The following is a 20,199-nucleotide window of genomic DNA, read 5'->3' as shown; positions in this document are numbered from 1 at the left end:
ACCGTCCTACAGTATATAACCTGTTTGCTTACTGTACGTCCACTCAGTAATCTCTCTTTCTCACCAAATCATGAGTCTCTTTTCAACACCATTCCTGTTGCTGTTGCTCTGTGGAGCTCAGGCGACCCACTTTCGTGGAGCGGTCATGACCTTTGACCCGGAGGACCCCAACCCCAACCCCAACCCCGGATCTGTCTCGGTAGGTAATCTGTCTATTGATTGACATTTGCAATTCTCCAAACCAAATCCATGTTCTGTCATGCATTATATGTTTTCTCGTTGTTTCACTCTCCTGTCCCAAAACCAATGCACTTAAGAAAAGTCATGTACAGAGCCATTGCATATACTGGCGTGCGCTCCACCCACATTTGACTCTAACAAGAAATAGACCTACATTTTGTTTCAAAAGGAAACTCAAGGCAGCAATAGTCAGAAAGGAAATTATATTAAATTAGGTTATTATTTTTTGTTTTTTCGGACTGACAAATCTTTTTTCTTTTAATTTTACTGTTATAAATTTTGTTCGTACTGCATTTCATGATTTCTGTGATGTTTTTTTGCCTGGACCCCAGGAAGAATATCCTCCACTACGGTGTAGACTAATGGGGATCCTTAATAAACTTAATAAACTAAAACCTCTAAACTGTAAATGTGTTTATGTTGTGACTAAATTGTACGAAATACAAATGAATGTAATTAATGTTCTATTGTGTAACTCAGTGCTTCCCAACCTTTTCTGGATCAGGGACCACTTGAACATCTCCACTGTGTTCTCAGATGGGTGGGCCAGATGGGTGGGCCGTGGGCAGCTTATTTTAATGATCAATCAATTGTTTTCTGGCTCAGATCAGTGGAACTAATGTGGTATACTTTAAGTTGCTATTCATCCGTATCAGAATGAAGACACATTTGTCAAGGTTTTAAAGAAAACATATTTTTTTATAATATTGATAATATTTGCCATTATCAATTATTTGTGGGCCCACTTGCAATATCCCAACGGCCCGCCCGACGGGAATCACTTTAGTTTTTACTGTAAACGTTTTTAAATGTATTACTTAGTATAGGGTTTTTTTGTTTTTTTGAGTGGTGTAAACCACTCCTACAACTGGCTTTTTTGTGCAGAAAAAATGAGCATGGTTGCTATGTTCAAAATAATTTCTGACGTAATTAAATCACACCCGGGTGAACTGGATGACCGTAGCAACCATGCTCATTTTTTCTGCACAAAAAAAGCCAGTTGTGAAATCACATCCGGGTGTGATTTCATTACGTCAGATCAGAGCTGATCAGGCTATATAATACCTTACCTTATATAATACCTCACGTCAGACCACAGCTGATCATGCTATATAAAACCTTACACCACTCAGTTCACACGGGTGTGATTTTTTATATACAGCTTTTGTCCCCACACGTCTCATATTTGCCATTGACAAACATTAAATGCCATTGACAATGAAAGGAAGATTTACGTCATACAGACATAAATTCAGTTGTTCATTATGTATGATGAACAACTTCACACAGGTGTGATTTTTAAATGCTATTTAGTTTTAGGGCACGGTCGCACCACACTTTTATTCTACCTATGACAGCAGATTCTGCCAGTGCATTTCAATGGGAATGGAGCTGCCATTCGCGTATTTCTGCAAAAATAAAAAATAAACAAAAAGATGCGTCTCCTCATGCCAAACAACCTCCGTGATCTGACTTTTGACCTCTGACCTTTAGATCACCCACCATTTTTAATGATATGAAAAAGAGTTCAAATCTATCTAAATTAGGCTTTTATGAGCCAATGAATATTGCAGTTTTTTGAAAATTCCTCTGCCGCCCTGTCACATAATAGCAAAATATATAGTAATTATTTTTTTATTTTTTATTTTTTTGTATTGCTTTTGACAAAATGAGGTACAAACAGGTACAGTATAATCCAATTCATGTCAATTTTTTTTCTTTTTTCCCTTTGTGCTCTTACACCCCCCACCCCCCACCCTTGGTCCAACACTACGTGCAACATACGACAAAAAACAAAACAAACCATACAATTACAAACAAAAAGACAAGAAAAACAAAACAAAACAAATAATAGTTATGATGTATCTCTATCCCTCCTGGCACTAAAAATATATAGTAATTCTGATTACTTTCAGGTGGTCCTGCGGTATAAGACAGGCTTTACATCATGCTCAGAATATGACTCATGGGATTGCAGTAGTGGGTCTTCATGTGGTACTCAGACAGCCCTGGTGGTGAACACGGTGCAGAGCAACACTGACTGGTGTCTACGAGAAGGAGTCATGAGTCGACTGCTTAGCAGCAACGCTCCCTTCCAGCTGCAGTGAGTGAAGAGCCATACATGACACAGCAAAAGCAATGCTAATTTAAACGGGATTCTCATCTTTTACACAGATGTTCTGGTCCAATTAAAGCTCTACATAGGTTCAATCAACATTATTATTATTATTATTATTATTATTATTAATTATGTGACTTAATAAAGGCCCAATTCCAGAAATAATTTGGCCAAGTGAAATCATAAATTGGTCATTTAAAACTAATTTAATCCTCTCATGTTACAACATTTTGACAACCAGTGTCATTTGTATGTCAATAGTCATATACATTATATATGTTATGTTTTAAACCTTTTGGGTGAAATGATTAAGAAATATGATTTGGTTCAGTTTCTGTTTTTAGAAATATAAATTACATAGGCCACTATTTGATACTGATAGCATACTACTATACTGTCTGCTTCTTCAACAATATACAATATAACTGCTTCGTTTTTAAAACCAAACCACAACGACTGTATACCTGCCCTATTTTCCACAGATTAGATGGTAGTAGCTGGATAAGTAACATTAATAACATTAATAGCTGGAAAGCTGTAACACTGGTGGACCTCAGGACCAGATCTGACACTGGGAGAGCCAACAGGTCTCCTCAGACCACCATCATACCAATACTACGGTAATGAACACTTCCCTTTTTTCTTAACCCATTTAGACCTAAGGGCGATTCTACAAATGTCTTCTAAATCCTGACAGTTTTCTGAAAAACCTATGTTTCTATATCAGTGGTTCTCAAACATTTTCATGTCAAGGACCCCAAAACATTATATGTACTTGGCCGCTGACCCCCATCTGAAAATATGTTTGTTCCAAGAACCTCCCAGAAGCAAACATTTGAGTTAAAAACGTTCACTCTGAAAGAATATATATTCCAAATTTGTGCCACATTTTCACGATTTTTCAAAAATAGCAGACCCGTAGCGCGGCACTCGGTGCCGCGCTTGAGCTTGTAGATCTGCTATTTTAAATAGCTAAAGTATGACATAACACCAAAAGGGGTTCCCGCCCAGAATGGTTAACAATAATAGCATGGCTATTATTATTATCATTATGAATCTCACTCTCTCTCTCTCTGTCATTCCAACCTTATTTTCTTTCACACTCTCTTTATCTCTCAGAGTCCCTTCTAACTGTGCGAGGAACTTCAACCTGTTGGCATTTGATCCAGATGGAGACCGCGTTGAATGCAGGGTTGGTACAGGCAGTGAGTGTAACCCCTGCACTCCACCTTCTGCGCTCAGCATCTCAACCGTGAGTCTAATACATTTATTTTCTTTATAAATAACACCTAGGGTTAATTGTTAATACTAATTGGTTTCAGTAAATATGTATCCCTCGATTTTGTAACCCATTTTTTCACACCTGTGCCAATTATCTAATGTGATCCTGGGCTCTCTACACACCCTCCGCCAACCTAGTCCCCATATATGGGGGACATGGGGAGAGCAACGGACTTGAACTCATGCTTCCTTCCTGCCTGAGTGTCCAAGTTGCTCCTTTACACATGACAGGGGGGAGTTTCCCTGGTTGGACGTAGCGCGTGGAAGGAACACGTTATTCCAACCAGTTCCTTTCCCCTCCATCAGGCGCCCTGGCTGGCCAGGGGGAGGCCAGTTTGTTTAGAGACCAGGATTACTGCATGTTTTTGTGAGGGTACCTACCCTAGGGGACACGGGGAGAACATGCAAACTCCACACAGAAAGGCCCTTTCGCCAACCCCGCCTCGGGTATGGGCACTGCACGCCGCCAGCACCCACAGCGCCCCGAGCGGGAATCGAACCCAGGACCTTCTAGCTGTGAGGCGACAGCACTACCAACTGTGCCACCGTGCCCACTAATACTAATTTGAATGGAATTTATTACCACTGCCTTTGCTGTCCGGAAGAAACCACCTAACTCAATGTTTGAGGTTTCAGATTGTTTCATGAATCAATGCTATTGAACACTGTTCACGTCCGTGTGTTGGTTAAAAAATATTGAACCAATGGAAAGTATTAAAAAGTGCTTTGGCGAAAACCTCCTAACTCCACTTGAGCTGGATGGTACTTCCAGAAAGCAGAGAATATGTATCTGTATATCTATCACTATGAATACATTTAGTTTGTACAGTACCTTCTTTTCCTGCAGCCTCATTGTTCTCCTTTCTCTCTGTTTTCAGTCTTGCACATTGGCGTATATTGCCTCCTCCGGTACTGGCACCTACGCCGTCCAGTTGTACATGGAGGACTTTCCCAGCCAGTCTATCACCCTCACACAAACTGATGGATCTCAGAGCAGCAGAACTACAAGCAACGCTCTCAGCAAAATACCTCTACAGTTTGCTGTTATTGGTACTTAGTTCATGTACAGAATAGACCCTTGCAGGTCTATTTTCCTAGCGGTTGTTAATAAATAAATAAAATAGATAAATAAAGAAAATTAATCAAATAATCTGATGTACATCATGTACAGCATCTGTATTAGCCATGAAAACGGTTAATTTATGCTTTTGTGCCCAGTGGATGGAGCAGTAGCCAGCTGTACAGGGGGACAGTATCTTCCCAGGTTCCTGTCTCCGACCCCGGCTAACAGAGCACAGCTCTACGCCCCTGTTGGTCAGACTCTGGAAATCACCATCAACCCAACAGCATCACTCTCCACGTGAGTAAAACATTGCAATTTCTCAGTTCCATACTAGCCTCGGAAACCCAGACGTTTTATTAGTTCCATACTGACTTGTCCTAATTGTCGTCTTTCCAAATTACAGTGATCAAAAACTGTATTGGCCTGTCAGCAGTATACCTTGCCTTCCCAAGTAGGACTTTAGGAATTACTTTAGTCATTTACTGAGCCCAGAAATCTGATACACCCTACCTTGAACCCTGGATCGGTTCTTGTGGCAACTTCTTCATTCGTTCGTGCAGCATCTAGACTGGTATACCTCAGAATTCCTGAACTTCCAGCTCTGTCTTATCCTCTGGGGACTGAATTCTTAATGTACCAAATTCAGTAGGCCTATTTCAGGTTATCCTTTGGTGTATTATATGTCTAAAGGGTTGCTGAACATCTGATGTAAATTAAGACCGTCTTTGGTGGTTTTGTAGGGTGTCTAATCTGTGGTTCAGTGGACCCCACAACATGGACCTGACTGGGTCAGGACAGGGACCGTTCACCCTGAGATGGACGCCATCGCAGTCAGAGGTTGGAGATCATCACCCTGTCTGCTTTGTCGCTCAGGCTACCTTGAGGTAGGCATTCACTTACATTATCTGTCTGTGTCTATATGACCTTTTACAATGTCATATAATTGTGTTACTGTATTATTATTATTATTACTGTATTATAAATTGCAGTTACTATCCTATATTGATTGATTGATTGATTGATTGATTGATGTGTTTGTTTATTTAGATAAAGCAATGTTGTTGTTGTTGTTGTTTTGCATTCCATTTACGTTTTATCTCAACTGATGCTGCAACCTCAAACATAGATGGCAGTATTATGCGTGTCTTAAGTACCAGGTCGTATTACTTAACTTAAGACCTGGATGCGTGATCAATGCCATTTGGCTATTCTGAGTGGCCAAACAGCATTGACCACGCCTCCACGTCTTAAGTTAAGTCATAAGACCTGGTACTTAAGACACGCATAATACTGCCCTCAGAGTCTCCACTGGTGTTGCTGTGAGTGCAGATATTTACCTGTGGGAAGGACAGAGCTTCAAAGTGGCACAAACTTAAGAACAAAATGTACACTCCAAACTCCCTTACATTTTGCCAGCTCCATTACGACCTGTTAGCATCCCTTACCCCTTGGTTATGGCTGGGAACTTGTGAATGGGAAGCAGTGGCGTGCACAGATAGACACTAGGGGGTGCTAGAGCACCCCCTGCCCTTTTGGAAATGTGCCCTTTTGAAAAAAAAATATATATATATATAATTCTTAATTATTATTATTTATTTATTTTTGTACAGTATGTGGACCATGGTGACATTGATAAATTCTTGATAAAAAGCTTCTAATATATTATTTAGGCCCCAAAATCTATAAATATCACACTATTAAGACAACCGGCCGGTTTCACGCGCTGCACAAGGTGCCCTTTTTTTCACTTGAGCACCTGCCCCTCTAAATGTCTGTGCACGCCACTGATGGGAAGTGCCGACCAGTGTGTGTCCCACTTGCCCCAGCAGCAGGGCCGTGCAGAGGGCACTGAGGGGGCAGGGGCCCAAACCCAAGAAAAGGGCACATGTGCCGATTGTTGGGGGTGGATATTTTGTGGTGTCCATCCCTCGTGCCATTTCACACCTGAAATGTAGTGGGCCTACATCGGATGTCTTAAGATGTTCCACAATTCCTTGGCCTATGTCATTGGACAGTAAGATAAGCAATTATGTTCTCATTACAATGTAAACATTAAGGGTATAGTTGTATTTATACAACGTAGTTTCAGGAGTGGAGACCAGCCTCTGCTTATCACTGCCACTCTGTTCTCAACCACCTCCCGCCTCCACTCAATGGCCACTCCCCATTCACAATCACCCGTATCCACTACACCTGCCTACTCTCACCACAGCCAATCCCTGGTGCAATCACCACAGTATAAATACACCTGCGATCGAGTCTCAACCAAGTTGTTTGTTCTGCTTCACGACAGACCAAACATGGGTTTTGAGTACTGCACTTGTAGATCGGCTATTTTCGCTATTCTTCAAATTTGCCATCCTCCCTCCACCCCCAGATTGAGATTATAATTGTATCCATTTAAAATCGTGTTAAATCATTAAATTAAGATCAATTATGAATACCAGCAAAACAATTGAAAAGTTAATCTCACAAATCTCATAAATCCACTGAGAAACGGACCTTTGCTCTTCGCGGTCATGGAAATGTCAGAAATGACCCTACTATTATTTGCATTTCCACAAATGTTCATGTTCAGAGTCTGATTCATCCATCAATTTTATCACTGAATTTTAGCGGACGTACACTCAAACTCACATCTGTGGTGTTGCTGTCTCAATTGTGGGTGTGAAATTGTAGGGAACCGTGTGTCTCTATAGCCCTGGGTAGGCAACCCGCCCTGCAGGGATCTGTGCTCTGAAGAGTGCACTTTTCTAATTCAGTTTGTTGCCTCATTTTGAGGGCTAAATCAAGTTTACTGTGAGTACAACAAAACTCACAGTAAAACATATTTAATCAAACACGTTTGTTTTCTCAGTGCAGCCAAGTATGACTCGGAGCTTCGCTGTGTCATTGTCAGTGTCTCAAATGGTACGTGAAGCAACACCTCTTTACCACTGTACTGTATTTCACATTCCATCAGTGATAATCTGTTGTAAGGAGGCTCAAAATACATCTGTATGTTTATGATCTCAACCGGCAGAACCTACAACAACAACCACGACAACCACCCAACAAACCACTACAACAACAACGACAACTACAACACCAACTACTACACCTACTACTACACCAACTACTACACCTACTACTACACCAACTACTACACCTACTACTACAACAACTACTACAACTACTACACCAACTACACCAACTACTACACCTACTACTACACCAACTACTACACCTACTACTACACCAACTACAACACCAACTACTACACCTACTACACCAACTACTACACCTACTACTACACCAACTACTACACCTACTACTACACCAACTACTACAACAACTACTACAACTACTACACCAACTACTACACATACTACTACACCTACTACTACACCACCTACTACTACACCAACTACTACACCTACTACAACACCAACTACTACACCAACTACTACACCAACTACTACACCTACTACTACACCAACTACTACAACTACTACACCAACTACTACACCAACTACTACACCAACTACTACACCACCTACTACTACACCAACTACTACACCTACTACTACACCAACTACTACACCTACTACTACACCAACTACTACACCAACTACTACACCTACTACTACACCAACTACTACACCTACTACTACACCAACTACTACACCTACTACTACACCAACTACTACACCTACTACTACACCAACTACTACACCAACTACTACACCAACTACTACACCTACTACTACACCAACTACTACACCAACTACTACACCAACTACTACACCAACTACTACACCAACTACTACATCAACTACTACTACACCAACTACTACACCAACTACTACACCTACTACTACACCAACTACTACACCAACTACTACACCACCTACTACTACACCAACTACTACACCTACTACTACACCAACTACTACACCAACTACTACACCTACTACTACACCAACTACTACACCACCTACTACTACACCAACTACTACACCTACTACTACACCAACTACTACACCAACTACTACACCTACTACAACACCTACTACTACACCAACTACTACACCTACTACTACACCAACTACTACACCTACTACTACACCAACTACTACACCAACTACAACACCAACTACTACACCAACTACTACACCACCTACTACTACACCAACTACTACACCAACTACTACACCTACTACTACACCAACTACTACACCTACTACAACACCTACTACTACACCAACTACTACACCAACTACTACACCAACTACTACACCTACTACTACACCAACTACTACACCAACTACTACACCAACAACTACACCAACTACTACACCAACTACTACACCAACTACTACACCAACTACTACACCAACTACTACACCAACTACTACACCTACTACTACACCAACTACTACACCAACTACTACACCAACAACTACACCAACTACTACACCAACTACTACACCAACTACTACACCAACAACTACACCAACTACTACACCAACTACTACACCAACTACTACACCAACTACTACACCAACTACTACACCAACTACTACACCTACTACTACACCAACTACTACACCAACTACTACACCTACTACAACACCTACTACAGAACCGAGTACAAATGGGACATCTCCACCCAAAACAACCCCACCGCCTACAACAGAACTCACAACGGACATCCCTGGACCTCGTAAGTGTGATAAAATTATCATTTGAACGCTGTCATGTTGTGAGTTAAAAGTGACTAAGTCTCAATAAACCCAGTCATGTTGTTGTGTAGTACTATACATGGTACATTTAGTGGTACTAAATGGTACTGAATGGTGAAACCAGTATAGCCATGTTTGAGAGGATTTCATCTGGACTCTGGCTTTAGAGATCCATACAGTATGGCCATGGGCTGATGATGCCTGCAGCCTTAGTGCCAGGACTCATTCGAGACTGGTGTCATGAACGGACTCTGATAGATTGGACCTCTTACACCAGTGGTTCCCAAAGTGGGGTCCGGGGACCCCCAAGGGTCCCTGAGGGAGTTCCAAGGGGTCCCCAGCTAAATAATAGTTTGTAACCAAATGGACCCTTATGGGTCTGTAACTCTGAGAGTGTACAAATGGAACCAAACGGTTAAATTAACATTGATTTTACAATCTAAATTGGGGGTCCCAGAGATATAAATGCCAATAAATGGGGGCCTGTAGATTAATATGCATGTCAAACTGGGGGTCCTTGAAATTAAACGGGTTGAGAATCACTGCTAGAGCCATCTTCTCTTATGGGGGTCCCTGGCATATCTTTTCAAATGGGGTCCGCGGGATAATTAGTGTCAATTTGAGGGTCCTTGACATGAAAAGGTTTGGGAACCACTGTCTTACACTATAGTTAGGCATACGGTAGATGTTTTTGGAACTCCATATATTATAGGCATATGATTGATTCATCATGGCATCATCATCATGATGACCCGAGTGGACACATCGCTAACTGCATATGAGACGAGAGCATGTGTTCCTGATTCAGCTTCCACCACAAAGCCACTGGGGAAGACATCCTACCTACTGTATACTGTAGGTTCTAAGAACACTACAGCGTGGACTCTGGGAACCCAGCACCAATCTTATAGATACATGCATGCTCAAGGCTAGTAATATCAGCGTCATAGGAAGCCTTAGCTATGTTTCACCAGTTTCAATTGAAACGGGCCTCCAACTGAACGTCAGGCGTCAGTCAACCCCCGCCACTCTTGGCCCTCTCTATCTCGCTCACTCGCTGCCTTGCTCTCTCCCACAATGTTAAGTTACACCTATTTTATGTTAATAACCTGGGTAAAATGTGCAGCATTGGGAGGTAAAGGGGAGACACTTTAATTGTGAAGGGACAGGATGAGGAGAGGTGTTGTTGTAACCTATGTGACTATGAGTACCAGTAGGGGCAAAAGTGGCGCTGTTGTGCCAGAAACAGAGAGAGAGAGATAGTGTTGCACTGTTGCCTGCTAATTACAGAGAGAGAGAGAGAGAGAGAGAGAGAGAGAGAGAGAAAGAAAGATAGGCAGGGGGAGAGGGGAGTTGCACCACTCAGTTCACACAGGTGTGATTGTTTTCTTTATTTGAAAGGGATCTGCAACCAAAGTTTTTATAATAATTTACGCTTTGTTTCGAGGTACAGAAAAATTGGCTACTGCCACCACCGCTGCAGCTGCCACCACCGCTGCAGCTGCCACCACTGCTGCCACCACCGCTGCAGCTGCCACCACCGCTGCAGCTGCCACCACCGCTGCAGCTGCCACCACTGCTGCCACCACCGCTGCAGCTGCCACCACTGCTGCAGCTGCCACCACCGCTGCAGCTGCCACCACTGCTGCAGCTGCCACCACTGCTGCAGCTGCCACCACTGCTGCCACCACTGCTGCAGCTGCCACCACCGCTGCAGCTGCCACCACTGCTGCAGCTGCCACCACCGCTGCAGCTGCCACCACCGCTGCAGCTGCCACCACCGCTGCAGCTGCCACCACTGCTGCAGCTGCCACCACCGCTGCAGCTGCCACCACTGCTGCAGCTGCCACCACCGCTGCAGCTGCCACCACTGCTGCAGCTGCCACCACTGCTGCAGCTGCCACCACTGCTGCCACCACTGCTGCAGCTGCCACCACTGCTGCAGCTGCCACCACCGCTGCAGCTGCCACCACCGCTGCAGCTGCCACCACCGCTGCAGCTGCCACCACTGCTGCAGCTGCCACCACTGCTGCAGCTGCCACCACTGCTGCAGCTGCCACCACCGCTGCAGCTGCCACCACTGCTGCAGCTGCCACCACCGCTGCAGCTGCCACCACTGCTGCAGCTGCCACCACCGCTGCAGCTGCCACCACTGCTGCAGCTGCCACCACCGCTGCAGCTGCCACCACTGCTGCAGCTGCCACCACTGCTGCCACCACTGCTGCAGCTGCCACCACTGCTGCAGCTGCCACCACCGCTGCAGCTGCCACCACTGCTGCAGCTGCCACCACCGCTGCAGCTGCCACCACTGCTGCAGCTGCCACCACCGCTGCAGCTGCCACCATTGCTGCAGCTGCCACCACCGCTGCAGCTGCCACCACCGCTGCAGCTGCCACCACCGCTGCAGCTGCCACCACCGCTGCAGCTGCCACCACCGCTGCAGCTGCCACCACCGCTGCAGCTGCCACCACCGCTGCAGCTGCCACCACTGCTGCAGCTGCCACCACTGCTGCAGCTGCCACCACTGCTGCAGCTGCCACCACCGCTGCAGCTGCCACCACCGCTGCAGCTGCCACCACTGCTGCCACCACTGCTGCAGCTGCCACCACTGCTGCCACCACTGCTGCAGCTGCCACCACTGCTGCCACCACTGCTGCAGCTGCCACCACTGCTGCCACCACTGCTGCAGCTGCCACCACTGCTGCCACCACTGCTGCCACCACAGCTGCAGCTGCCACCACAGCTGCAGCTGCCACCACAGCTGCAGCTGCCACCACTGCTGCAGCTGCCACCACTGCTGCAGCTGCCACCACTGCTGCAGCTGCCACCACCGCTGTAGCTGCCACCACTGCTGCCACCACTGCTGCAGCTGCCACCACTGCTGCAGCTGCCACCACTGCTGCCACCACTGCTGCAGCTGCCACCACTGCTGCCACCACTGCTGCCACCTCTGCTGCAGCTGCCACCACTGCTGCAGCTGCCACCACTGCTGCCACCACTGCTGCCACCACAGCTGCAGCTGCCACCACCGCTGCAGCTGCCACCACAGCTGCAGCTGGCACCACTGCTGCCACCACAGCTGCGGCTGCCACCACAGCTGCAGCTGCCACCACCGCTGCAGCTGCCACCACCGCTGCAGCTGCCACCACTGCTGCCACCACTGCTGCAGCTGCCACCACAGCTGCAGCTGCCACCACTGCTGCCACCACTGCTGCAGCTGCCACCACCGCTGCAGCTGCCACCACTGCTGCCACCACTGCTGCCACCACTGCTGCAGCTGCCACCACAGCTGCAGCTGCCACCACTGCTGCGGCTGCCACCACTGCTGCGGCTGCCACCACTGCTGCGGCTGCCACCACTGCTGCGGCTGCCACCACTGCTGCGGCTGCCACCACAGCCACCACCACTGCCTCGACAGATGCTCCTACTGCCGATGAAGACACCGTAACTCTTAAGTTTAGTCTCGACCAAACCTTCAGCTCTGATCTCTCCGACTCGTCCACCACAGCATATAAGACTTTGGCTGCCACAATGGTCTCACAAGTAAGAGAAAATATGTGCTTTTTGTACTTAAACCAGAACATTCTAAATTCTAACTTATTATCAATATGTAATGGCATACAGGAATGTAGCTATTCATTAATATGTATTCATCTAATGTATGTCAGATGGGGATCGATTGATTGATTAATTGATAGTTTGATTGATTGATTGGTTTAAAAAAAAAAGGAAATCAGTTCAACACGAAAAATGTAAGACAAAAGGGGTGGGGGTAAACTTTATTAAACTTCACTGCATTGCCCTTTTCTAGTCGGACACATATTTCCATGCATCAGGAATTGAGCTAAAGCTTTTTGCATTTTTTCTCTTTCAGGTAAACTTGATTTACAGCAGCACTGCATCTTTCAAGCGCTCTATAGTCGACAGTTTCACGTAAGATTGCTTACTTTCCATTATGAGTTTAGCAAACGATTTGCATGAACTTAAAATGTCACTTTCTCTTTCTCACACACATTACAGTGCAGGATCAGTCGTTACTAGAATGAGACTGGTGTTCCCACAAGGCTCCGTTCCTTCCACAAGCGCAGTAGAAACAGCGATGAATACTGCAATTAGCAGTGGGTCCACCTCCCTGAACGTCATCCTGGGCACAGCCAGCGCAACCGCTGCTGCCACCACTGCTGCCACCACTGCTGCACCTCCTGCCACCACTGCTGCACCTACTACGGAGGCTGCCACCACTGCTGCACCTGCTACGGCCGCTGCAACCACTGCTGCACCTGCTCCTACTACTGCTACACCTGCTCCTTCCACCACACCTGCTGCCACCACAGCCACCACCACTGCCTCGACAGATGCTCCTACTGCCGATGAAGACACCGTGACTCTTAAGTTTAGTCTCGACCAAACCTTCAGCTCTGATCTCTCCGACTCGTCCACCACAGCGTTCAAGACTTTGGCTGCCACAGTGGTCTCACGAGTAAGAGAAAATATGTGCTTGTTGTACTTCTAACTTATCAATGTGCAATGCAGGCAGGAATGTGTATTTTAATATTCATGTATTTTAATTTAAGTCAGATGTGAGAGTAACTCATGGAATAATGCCATTTTTCAGTGCATATCTGTTCTGTTTGAGTTTGGGGGGGGGGGGGTGTTAAACTTTATTTAACCTCAAAGGTTTGCATCTTCTATTTCCATCAGCAATTGAGCTAAAGCTATTTGAATTCTGCTCTTTCAGGTAAACACGATATACAGCAGCAGCAGCAGCACTACATCTTTCAAACGCTCTATAGTCGACAGTTTCTCGTAAGACAGAATTCTTATCAGCTGCTTACTTTCCATTATGAGTTTGACAAACGATTTGCAATTTAAAAGTCACTTTCTCTTTCTCACACACATTACAGGTCAGGATCAGTCGTTACTACAATGAGACTGGTGTTCCCAAAAGGCTCCGTTCCTTCCACAAGCGCAGTAGAAACAGTGATGAATACTGCAATTAGCAGTGGGTCCACCTCCCTGAACATCATCCCTGGTTCCATTGGTATGTTTAGTTTTTTTTTTAAAATACATAATTACAATTTATTTCAATATCTGAAATGTTTTGTTGCTGTTTGAATGGTGTAAACCATTCCTTTTTTTTATTATTTTAAAGACGATGAAATATATTGACAATCACAGTAGGGTTATAACAAGTGTTTATATAATATACTGTATGTCATTCATTATTTACCCAAATATGATTTAAAATGAAACAATAAAATAAAAAATCACACCCGTGTGAACTGAGTGGTGTAAGGTTTTATATAGCATGATCAGCTGTGGTCTGACGTAATGTCTGACGTAATGAAATAAGGTAAGGTATTATGTAGCCTGATCAGCTCTGATCTGACGTAATGAAATCACACCCGGATGTGATTTCACAACTGGCTTTTTCTGTGCAGAGAAAATGACCACGGTTGCTACGGTCATCCAGTTCACCCGGGTGTGATTTAATTACGTCAGAAATTATTTTGAACATAGCAACCATGGTCATTTTTTTCTGCACACAAAAGCCAGTTGTAGGAGTGGTTTACACCACTCAAAAATAGATAAAACAGAATTTATTTTGTTGTGCACCATCCAAAAATCACACCCGTGTGAACTGAGTGGTGTAAGGTCTGTCTGACGTAATGAAATCATGTCTGACGTAATGAAATCACACCCGGATGTGATTTCACAACTGGCTTTTTTTGTGCAGAAAAAATGAGCATGGTTGCTACGGTCATCCAGTTCACCCGGGTGTGATTTAATTACGTCAGAAATTATTTTGAACATAGCAACCATGCTCATTTTTTCTGCACACAAAAGCCAGTTGTAGGAGTGGTTTACACCACTCAACAACCATGCTCATTTTTTCTGCACACAAAAGCCAGTTGTAGGAGTGGTTTACACCATCCAAAAAGCTATGGTTTAGCTGAGATGTGTAAGGAATAAAATAGCAGAAAATTAGGCAAACTAGAGCGGTGCCATTGGAGCCTCTACAACGGTGCCAACGGTGCCAGGCACTGGCCTACTTGGACCGATGCAAGTTGGAAATGAATGCCCCACCCAGATATTATGTCTGTGTCACTTGTATGCCATATTAATGGAGATATTTGTCAGGCATGCCCAAATATGGAGTGCAGATCTCAGAATGATGTCAGAACAGGTCAGCTCCATATATGGGCCCTGCATGGGCAAGGGGCCCTGTTCAGAACCGGGCAGAGGCCTTTTTGGGGGCAGTTCTGGACAACCGTGGGTCTGACTGACTCGACGCCGGCCACTGCACCCCGGTGTGGTGGTGTGGAAGTCGGTGGGGCGAACGGTTCTCGAGTTACGTGGATTTCACACAGACAGACAGTCTAAAACACAAGCAACAATAAGTCCATCTAGGCAAAAGCCTTGTTAAAGGGATTGTGACATAAAAAAAGGGTTTTGTAATTTTTCTTAATTTCTTTAGGTTTTCTGAGCTCAATTGCACCCAAAAAACTGAACTTTTAACATTCAGTAGATTTTCTGTGGTCTGGGGTTTTCTGGCTCAAACAAGTGCTCTGATATTCCTGCTGTTTGTGATGTCACAGCCTGCAAATCCCATATATGTCAATGGGATTTGCCAGCAGATGTCACTGTTTATCGTTTTGCCTGTTCTCATTGCAGCTCAAAAGGCTTCCAAACCCCAGAGAAAACTACAGACCATAGAAAATATACTGAATGTTCAAAGTTCAGGGTTTTTTTGGGTGTAATTGAGGTCATAAAACCTAAATGTATCAAAAATAAATGATAATTAATGTCATGAAACCTTTAAAAACCAAGTACTGGTTTAGGGGGGCCTGAGAAATCTCTTCAAATGTTGTCAGTGAATTACCATTTCACTCACTTTTCTTCTCCTTCTTTTCCAACATTTCAGAGGCATCGACGACGACGACGTCAGGCAGCTACAGGCCTCAGCCGACGGTCTTCTCCGCGGCTATGCTGCCACTTATTGCACTCTACGTAGCTCACCTCCTGGCTGGGTTCTAGCAGTGTTGTTTTTGGCAGCAAATTTTGATTTTAGTTTTAGTCATAGTCTTTGAAAACTCACATTTTAGTCACCTGGAATGTTTTAGTGTTAGTCTAGTTTTAGTCGACTAAATGTCATGTGATTTTAGTCGACTAAATCTACGGTTGATTTGGTCGACTAAAATGTATTTTGGCGGGCCTTGATGCCGTCGTAATGGCTGATTTTACACATGCTGAAAATAGCCGATCTACAAGCTCACAATGCATCACGTTGCGACGCGTTGTGAGCTTGTAGATCAGCTATTTTCAGCATGCAACCAAGTGTAAAATGACTTAAACATTTTAGTCTAGTTTGTATTTCTTGACGAAATTGTCGAAATAATTAGTCTTAGTTTTAGTCGTCATCATCTTAGTTTTCATTTAGTTTCTATTTTGTTTTCGACAAAAACAACACTGCTAGCTGCCATCGTAGGTGGCATTAGTTGACCCGTTTCGCACTGCTATACCGAGTGGAAGAAAACTCTAGGAGGCGCCGAGAATTACGCACTATCAATTTTACCATGTCACAAAAGAAAATGTGTATGTGTTATGGACAAACTATTTCCCCCCATTGTATTGCTTTTGTGCCAATTCCATTTAAATTCATGCATAATGAAGCTTTAACTGCAGACGATTACTAATACAAAAAGGTCAGGGCAGAAGAAATGAGGGGAACGGAGAAATGCAAAAGCATCCATTTGGGGAGTCTTATAACATTTTCCACTGGATGTTTATTTATTTGAGAAAAGTAAATGTTGTTTAATACAAGTTAAAGTATAATGTACATAAGCTGACAGAGCAGATCATATTTTACTCCAATGATGTGTGTGTGCGTGCGTGCGTGCGTGCGTGCGTGCCTATGTTTGTAATGTGTGGTTGAGGAGTTACAGTACTATAGCAAGGTGTGTGGGCGTACATCATTGGATAGAATAATAAAATACATTCTTAGCAACAGACAGAGAAAGCACAGTATCACCAATTAAAAAGCACCAAAATGGATTAATCACAAAAAGGCCAAAGCTTGTTTATGTTGTTGTTGTGGTGGACCATAGTGGATAATGTATTTAACAATGTAGGCCTAATTGGTTTAGAATTAAAAACAAAAACAAAAGCAGAGCCAAGTGCTAGGTATAAGTATCAACTTGGTTGTGAAGAAAACAAAAAGCCTGCCCAATCTACATCTGTAATCATGTTGATGATAGCTCACTATAATAACTGAAAAAAGAAAGGCTGACAACAGCAAATGCATTTAGAAGAAGTAATCATTGCTATAGTGTTCGTCAACCGCAGTACAACTAGGGGCCGATTCATACTCCTATTTTACCGCTGTAGTACCGAAATGATTTTGGCTCGTCAGAAATTTTCAGTAGCACCGAAGACGGTACCCGCACCCCCGAACCTCAAATGACGTCACATTGTAGGCTCTACAGAGTTTTATTCGGCTCTAAAATAGGAGTATGAATCGCGCCTAGGTCTGACGTCAAAACCACACACATGGTGCTGGCCTGCTGGGTCAGGAAGAAATGTTTTCATTTACAAAAATCCCATTGCCTTTTTAATCACTTAATATAAGAACTACAACTTTATTTATTATTGTCCCAAATCACAAACCACAACTATAAAGTAAAGATAAAGTAATGTTTTTGGGGTCCTTACACACTGGCGAATTAGACCAGAAATGCGAAATTGCCCGGCGAATTTAGACGCATCTGCCTATACACGTATTGTGCGATTATTCTGTATAGCGGCAATTCATTTATAAATTGTTTTGTGGCGGGAGTTGTTTCGCGCCACGGGCAACAATGGAGCCATCCTCAAGTGATGAAGAGCTAGTGATGGTTTTATTGAATAAAAAGAACAGAAGTGTTTGCGTACACCCAATATTATATTATATAGAAAGGAGATGGGTGAGTTCCACACTACCATACAGGTACTCAAGTTGTACCCCAGGAAATTCAGGCAGTATTTCCGAATGTCCCTCGCACAATTTGAAGCACTGCCCCGACAGCTGACTCCACGTCTAAGGAGGAAACTAACTTCCGAGAGCCAATTAGCCCTTCACTAAGTCACTCCCCAACCCATCCTTGTCCAATAGACCAATTAATTGTTTACAAACATTGGGACTGCAGGGCGCACGGGTGACTGTTTCATGTAATCAATTCCCAACAAATCTCCAAACCTGTTGTTTTGGGGAGCGCTGGTTTCAGTCCATTCAACCTCCTCTTGTGAGTTGGCTAGTGAGGTGCACCCTAGGAGACATATAGGCCCAATCCCAATCCACTCCCTTGCTGACTCAATGAGCCCTCACTGATTTAGCTGCGCGTTCATGTGAAGTCTGCGAGGGCTTGAGGGATGTCCCATTTGAAATCGGTAAGTCAGTGAGGGCTCAGCCCCGCCCCTTTATGTGCCCTTTGCCAAAGTCAGCATCGATGCTGACTTTAGCTGACTTTGGCAAAGAAATTACCCACAGTTCATAGCGTTACCAGGGGAATGAGGGGGATCCTCCGAACGTCAATCATTTAAGTATGCAAATTAGTTATGTATCGCCAACAAACACAATAGTGCTTTCTCACTGTTCTCAAAGGGAGACGGAATGGAAGGATAGGCTATATATTTAATAACAATAATAATAATAAGGGAAATATGATGACAAATGACTAATGAGCAAAGTAAAAGAATATGGAAATGCAATGTATAATGAATAATTACAACCCCTATCACACAGGAAAGTGTATTTATGAAACTAATAATAAAACGATCAGCTTAAATACTAAAATAGACATGATAGACATGTCATGTAGGCACTGGCTGTGAATAAGGACAGTTTTTATAAAGTGATGCAAAGTAATGGCGGACTCATCTTCAAAGTGCTGTCCCATTCCTTTCACAACAATTTGGAGCCCTTGCAACCTCTCACCCTCAAGCACTTACAGCTGACGTCACTAAAGTCAATGAGGGTTCAGGGCTCAGGGATTGAGGGAGGCAATTGGGATTGGGCCTTATACTTCAAAGCCCAACAGTATTGCGCACAGAGAACAGCTGATATACAAGCTCACATCGCATCGCAGATGCGACTGTTGTGAGCGTAGAGGTCTGCGTGCGCGACACCATCGCAGGGCAAAGCATAAATTATACTTGATGGACTGCAGGTGCGTGTGCAGCTGTGCACAAATAGGCTCTGCTGCCGTGTTCATGAGCGCACCTCCCGTTCTTATGACAGCGACTGGAGGTGTGGTTTTGAGGACAACTGTTTTGAATTGCTATTATTGTTCAAAACAACAGAAACCAAGGATTATATATTTCAAGGGCGAGAGATCACAATAAAAATCCTAATCATTCTTCCTCCACACTGGGAGATAAACAGCATCTGCAAGTTTGATGGGGCATTTTTTACACGTGAGTGCAGTTAGAACTTTTCCATTGCATCTTATGAGAGGTGGTGTTCTTCTGCTGCCTTTATGCGCGTGCATGCTGTTTCTTATCAGTGTGACGTCGTCTGTTAAGACGTCTATACCACCAAGATGGCCACCAGGGTAAAGGGGGCGCCCATAGGTCACCCAAAGGGCAAGTTTATAGTAAGTTCTCCCCAGTATGTTCCGTTATGTGCGTTACAGATGTTATTAATAATTTGAAATTCAAAATGAATATTTCCTGCATTTCTTGATGAGCAGGGAACCTTTTTAGAGGTAAATGGTGAACATAGAAGCTTTTTAGAT

At 44.2% G+C, this 20,199-nt stretch overlaps 1 protein-coding gene and 2 long non-coding RNA genes across 3 annotated transcripts in view; all 3 read left to right on the top strand.

The window, feature by feature from the left end:
- The first annotated feature begins 2,255 nt into the window (after positions 1-2,255).
- Positions 2,256-3,593, top strand: LOC306933500. The gene is made up of 3 exons (XR_013791236.1): positions 2,256-2,344; positions 2,842-2,979; positions 3,479-3,593. It is a non-coding gene; the product is annotated as an uncharacterized lncRNA (long non-coding RNA).
- On the top strand, positions 3,589-5,591 carry LOC306933715 (uncharacterized protein; the record flags this gene model as incomplete). Its single annotated transcript, XM_079516025.1, has 4 exons — positions 3,589-3,611; positions 4,519-4,690; positions 4,859-5,000; positions 5,444-5,591. The coding sequence occupies exons 2-4, from the start codon at positions 4,579-4,581 to the stop codon at positions 5,589-5,591; spliced, it is 402 nt and encodes a 133-aa protein (XP_079372151.1). The 5' UTR covers positions 3,589-3,611; positions 4,519-4,578.
- Positions 5,592-9,089: 3,498 nt separating this feature from the next.
- LOC306933811 overlaps positions 9,090-20,199 on the top strand; it is a 68,356-nt gene continuing 57,246 nt past the window's right edge. Inside the window, exon 1 of the long non-coding RNA XR_013791250.1 lies at positions 9,090-9,408. This is a non-coding gene — a long non-coding RNA (uncharacterized lncRNA). The remainder of the gene's footprint in view (positions 9,409-20,199) is intronic.

The sequence above is a fragment of the Electrona antarctica genome (genome assembly GCF_951216825.1).
Source record: "Electrona antarctica genome assembly, chromosome: 12".
In the NCBI taxonomy this organism is placed as follows: domain Eukaryota; kingdom Metazoa; phylum Chordata; class Actinopteri; order Myctophiformes; family Myctophidae; genus Electrona; species Electrona antarctica.
Note: the sequence above shows the minus strand (reverse complement) of the source record. Positions and strands in the feature narration are given on the sequence as shown.